Below are 5514 nucleotides of genomic sequence, written 5' to 3' on the forward strand. Positions count from 1 at the left end.
TCCCAACACCACAATAAAATAAATTACTCCAACAGGAAGTCACTTCTCTAGGAAAACCCTTGAGAAGAATAGCACAGAATTAATGATTGGGGGAAAAGTAGAGGTTAAGCCAGTTAAGGATCACTATAGACAGAAGCTAAGGAATGGTTTTATTGGCATTTATTGTTCTTTGTAAAAGACTGAGTGTTACATATTCTCTATATGTATCAAATATATTTCTAAAACTGGGAGTGTGTGAGAGGGAATACAGAATGTGGCTGTGTCGCTGAGAATCATACAGTTTATGCAGTAGTTCAATCACTAGTGTCAGGTTCATCACACTCTGGGTGACACAACTGGGTAGGGGATTGTATGCAATACTCTACCTGGTAGTGTTGGTCATTACTGGCCTTCACACTTAAGCCAACTCCCAGTGGAAATGCTGAACTCGTAGGTAATCTGATGAGATCTGAGTAGTGATTCTTTATTTACCCAACATTTGTTCCAATATAAGATGACAAGCATGACTAGGAAAAAAATCTCTTTAAAAAAAAAAAAATGCAGGAGACATTTGTGCCAGAGATAATTAACTTTATTCCCTGTGGCCCTTGGCGTCAGCTTCTTTATTCTGTCACAAAAGTTAGAAACTTTTGAAACTCAGTCTTCTTTAGAATGTAGGTATTTTCTCATTTGCAAAGATGAGATATTGGATGTAGTTATCCAGGCATGTAAATATGCCTTTGCTTTTTCCACCAGTGACCCAAACTTGTGCTAGATGGCATTGCCATATTCTCACTCAGTAGACTGCACCTCTGATCTGGCTCAACTCTGTAGTTTCCCTGTCTTATGGGAGGGAGCAGTTCTCTATCTTTAGCAGCTGAATGAAAGAACAGCACTTTGATCATCAAGGGGCATGAATCATGGAGTCCTGCTCTCCTATGCAAGGGAGTTCACAAGAGCACTAATAGGAATTAGTGTGTCAGGAATTCCCACTACCCTCCTGAAGAGTTTATAAGCTGGTAGCAGACAGAAATGTAATCTGCACAATTTTCCTAGTTTAGGTGACCATAACAATGAAGATCTTTTATGTTCATGACTTAATTTTAATTCAGCAACGAAAGGTTACCACCAAACATGGTCTCTAATATCAGCAACTCCAGAAGCTGAGGCAGGAGGATCAACAGTTCAAGGCCAGTCTCAGCAACTCCATGAGACCCTATCTCAAAATAAAAAATGAAAAGGGCTAGGGATGTAGATCAGTAGCACCCCTGGAGGTGGGGAATTGGGGGGTTTTTTGTTTGTTTTGTTTTGTTTAAAAAACAGACAATTCAAACTGTACTGAAAAGCATCCTGGTTGCTGTATTCAAGAAATATTTCACAGGGTCGGGATGTAGCTCAGTGATAATACTTTCCTCTAGCATGTGTAAGGCCCTGGGTTTGATCCTCAGCACTGCAAAAAAAGAAAGTAGAAAAATATTTTATGGTACATGCCAATAATCCCACCTACTCAGGAGGCTGAAGCAGGCAGATCACAAGCCTCAACAATTTAGCAAGACCCAGTCTCAAAAAGGGCCGGGTTGCCAGAGGCAGTGACAGAAGCATGTAATCTCAGTGACTTGGGGAGGCTAAAGCAGGAAGATCACAAGTTCAAAGCCAGCCTCAGCAATTTAGCAAGACCCTGTCTCAAAATAAAAAGGGCTTGGGTAAATGTGGCTCAGTGGCAAAGCACCCCTGGGTTCAATCCCCAGTACAAAAAAAAAAAAAAAAAAAAAAGGAACTAGGTTCATTGGATAGAAAAGTAGGTGTTTTAGGAGGAATATTCTTTATATAAGTACTATCCAACAGTAATTTGGGAAGTACTCAAGCAGAGACTGCAAAACTATGAAAATTCTTTAAAAAGGCAATTCTTAGGATAATGTGCAGCTGTGAGAACAAGACTTTGGAAGGGTACATTTTTTTTTTTAAGTTGTTGATGGACCTTTATTTTATTATATACAGTGCTGTGAATCAGACCCAGTGCCTCACACATGCTAGGCAAGTGCTCTACCACTGAGACACAACCCCAGGCCTGTAAGAGTACATTCTTGAGGAAAAAAACTAGTGAAAATTCATATTCATTTTATTGATTGTTGAAGTTCAGTCTCAGATGTGTCATCCAGGCCTTTCTGATACTGTCTCTCTGAGGCTTTTCTTCGGTAGACATCATCTGTATCAAACAAAAACTGTGCTTAGATTTTTAAGAAACCGAGGAATTAAAAATATTCAGAATTCAATCAGTAGTCTCAAGTCTGTTGCCTGTTTCTGAATTTCAACATTAATGTTTAATCCAGTGCCAAAATATAATCTAAAACAAAATAAGTTAAATGACCACTGTTTATGTAAGAGTCCTAGACTTAAAATAACAAGCTAAATATCAGTATCTTCAAAGATAGGGTCATGTCCTGGCTCATCTCTAAGTAGTGTTTTAGGAGTTTCCTCACTTCTTTATTCCCATCCCTCCCACCTTTTTTTATTTATTTGTTTGTTTGTTTTTCTGCTGTAGTATTGGGGATTGAACTTGAAGCCTCATGCATGTTAAGCAAGTACTTGTTCTACTACTGAGCTACATCCCCAACCCTCTCCCGTGGTTTCTGTTCTGCTCTCTGACATCATTCTTAACTAAAACCTAGCTCCTCAAAGGCTCTTGGCTGCTGCTTCTCCCACACTCCAGACCTCAGGATGGGATAGGGAGGATAGTTTCCTTGTTCTCAGCCTCTATGTCTCCAGACTATTGATTATCCTTCTTCAAGTAAAAAATCTTCCTGTGGGTGGCACACACCTGTCATCCCAGCTACTCAGGTAGCTGGAGGTTGATCACAAGTTTGAGGTCAGCCTCAGCAACTCAGCAAGATCCTCAACAGTTGTTCAGCTGTTGAGTTTTGTTGTCTTTTTAAAAAAAAAAAAATGCAGGAGACATTTGTGCCAGAGATAATTAACTTTATTCCCTGTGGCCCTTGGCGTCAGCTTCTTTATTCTGTCACAAAAGTTAGAAACTTTTGAAACTCAGTCTTCTTTAGAATGTAGGTATTTTCTCATTTGCAAAGATGAGATATTGGATGTAGTTATCCAGGCATGTAAATATGCCTTTGCTTTTTCCACCAGTGACCCAAACTTGTGCTAGATGGCATTGCCATATTCTCACTCAGTAGACTGCACCTCTGATCTGGCTCAACTCTGTAGTTTCCCTGTCTTATGGGAGGGAGCAGTTCTCTATCTTTAGCAGCTGAATGAAAGAACAGCACTTTGATCATCAAGGGGCATGAATCATGGAGTCCTGCTCTCCTATGCAAGGGAGTTCACAAGAGCACTAATAGGAATTAGTGTGTCAGGAATTCCCACTACCCTCCTGAAGAGTTTNCCTTTTTTTTTTTTTGGGGGGGGGGGAGTGATGGGATGGGAATTGATGTTAGAGTCTGTAAACAAGTCAAAATAACACCTGGCATTTTGCCAGGGGAATGTTAGAGTTCGTAAACAAGTCTGGATGGTGCCTGGCAAAATGCCAGAGGGAGTGGTTTGTGAAGTAACACCAGCGAGCCATTAAGTGTGGAGATTCCTTATTGGTTGACTGATGTATCTAGTTTATGCTAATTAGATAAGCTGTGTGGAATGTATAAATACTGCTCCTGTCCTGCAATAAAGGGCTCCTACTCCTGCTGTATCAATCTACACAAGTTGTTCATCACCCCCCTGGTTATTTTGCTGCAGCTGGACTGCGGCAAATTGAACCTAGGGCCCTGCATGCTAGGCAAAAACTCTACCACTAAGCTACACCTCCAGCCCTTTGGGGTTTTTGTTTGAGACAAGATCTCACTCAGTTGCCTAGGTTGGCCTTGAACATGAATCCTTCTGCCTTGGCTTCCAGAGTAGCTGAGATGACAGATTCAATATCAGCTGCTTCACACACCCTCAAAGCCCCAAGCAGCCATTAATCCAAATTCCTCTCTTTTCCATGCTTCACCCTTCTTGCAGTGTATTACAAAGCCAGCCAGTGCCTCTTGACTGGGTATACTGAGATGTGTGACAATCCAGTGTCCTCAGCCATGACCCTCACCATTCTTTCCTCACCCCCACCTAGCCACTCATCATAAGACACTCTTGCAGCTAACTTCCAAGGGGCTATTCGCCCCACCAAGCACTGATCCCATCCTCTCCCTCCTTTCTGATCAACATTTGCCTAGCCTCTAGTCCTTCTGAGAGCAGGGGGTTACCTTCCCTTTACAGGGTCAAAATTCCTTAACCTCCTTTCTTCTGTGATAACAAACCTTCCTGGTGTCCATCCTTGCCTCTCAGTCACCCTAAACATGTTGGTTATTTGACTTTTTCATCACTATTTGCCTGTGAATGGTTCACAAAGCCATTCACAGGTTTCTGGCCCACATCTGCTTCCTGACCTTCAGGTTTTTATAACCATCTCCTTAGCACATTCCAAATGGGGCCCAGGGATCACACTGCCTGTGTTCAGCACCTTCAGGAGAGTTACCCCTGCCCCAGCATCCAGGTCTCATGTCTTAAGCCCACTTAATCACCTGGCTTTGTCACCCTTTGGGCTGTCTCAACTCCACCTACTTCTTGGCATCCCTTCTGCCTCAAAGTAGACCTGGCTACCATCTGAACTCCGGACAACCACACAGCCTAGGTGTTCTTACCAATCTCTCCACAAGGAGCTGCTTCAAACCCTTCAGTCCTTGGGATATATTCTTGGTTCTGTAGTCCCTATGTGGCTCTGCTAGACACCTCTCTAGCCACTTTACACCTCCCTCTGCTTGCTGCTTCAATTTTTCAAACACAGAATACACACAAGGCCTCCAGTTCTCAGCACTGCCCATGAAGACTCAATTCTACAGAACTTGCATCTGGCTGACAGTCTTCAGAGCCTGCTATAACTGGTAACTGCTTCCAGAAGCCTTCCCTGCACCATCTAGTCCAGGGAGGTGCCCACCCAACACTCCTGTGCTCTTCTCAGCACTGATCACAATAGTAAACCATCTCCCTTTTTTCCTCCCCTAGTCCCCGGTACTGGGGATTAAACTTTCATGCTAGATAAGTGCTGTACCACTGAGAGCTACATCCTCAGACCTGATGGTAACTGGGTTTTTTGTCTGTTTGGTACCAGGGATTGAACTCAGGGACACTGGCCCACTGAGCCACAACCTCAGCCTTATTTTGTATTTTATTTAGAGACAGGGTCTGAGTTGCTTAGCACCTCACTTTTGCTGAGGCTGCCTTTGAACTCTGCTATCTCAGCCACCACACCCAGCCAACTCTGATCTTTCTTTCCCATTAGCTCTCTGGCAGTAAAAAACCTCTGCCTTGTTAATTAGATCCTCTCATGGATGTTCAATAAATAGAATGGTAGAACAGAAGGAAGCACTAAAGTTCCAATTAAAAAATGAGAGTCGGTAGGGCTGGGAGCATATAGCTCAATAATAGAGCAATGACCTAGCTAGTGTGAGTCCCTGTGTTCCATCCCCCACACCACAAAAAAAAAAAAAAAAA

The 5514-nt window shown here is 42.6% G+C and overlaps 1 protein-coding gene across 1 annotated transcript in view; it reads right to left on the bottom strand.

The window, feature by feature from the left end:
- Positions 1-2080: 2080 nt before the first annotated feature.
- Positions 2081-5514, bottom strand: part of Smim4 (small integral membrane protein 4) — a 4471-nt gene continuing 1037 nt past the window's right edge. The window contains exon 2 of the mRNA XM_015494460.2: positions 2081-2185. Coding sequence (XP_015349946.1) covers positions 2094-2185 — 92 coding nt within the window. The 3' untranslated portion in view covers positions 2081-2093. The remainder of the gene's footprint in view (positions 2186-5514) is intronic.

This window comes from Marmota marmota, unplaced genomic scaffold, assembly GCF_001458135.2.
Source record: "Marmota marmota marmota unplaced genomic scaffold, marMar, whole genome shotgun sequence".
NCBI classification, from domain to species: Eukaryota; Metazoa; Chordata; class Mammalia; order Rodentia; family Sciuridae; genus Marmota; species Marmota marmota.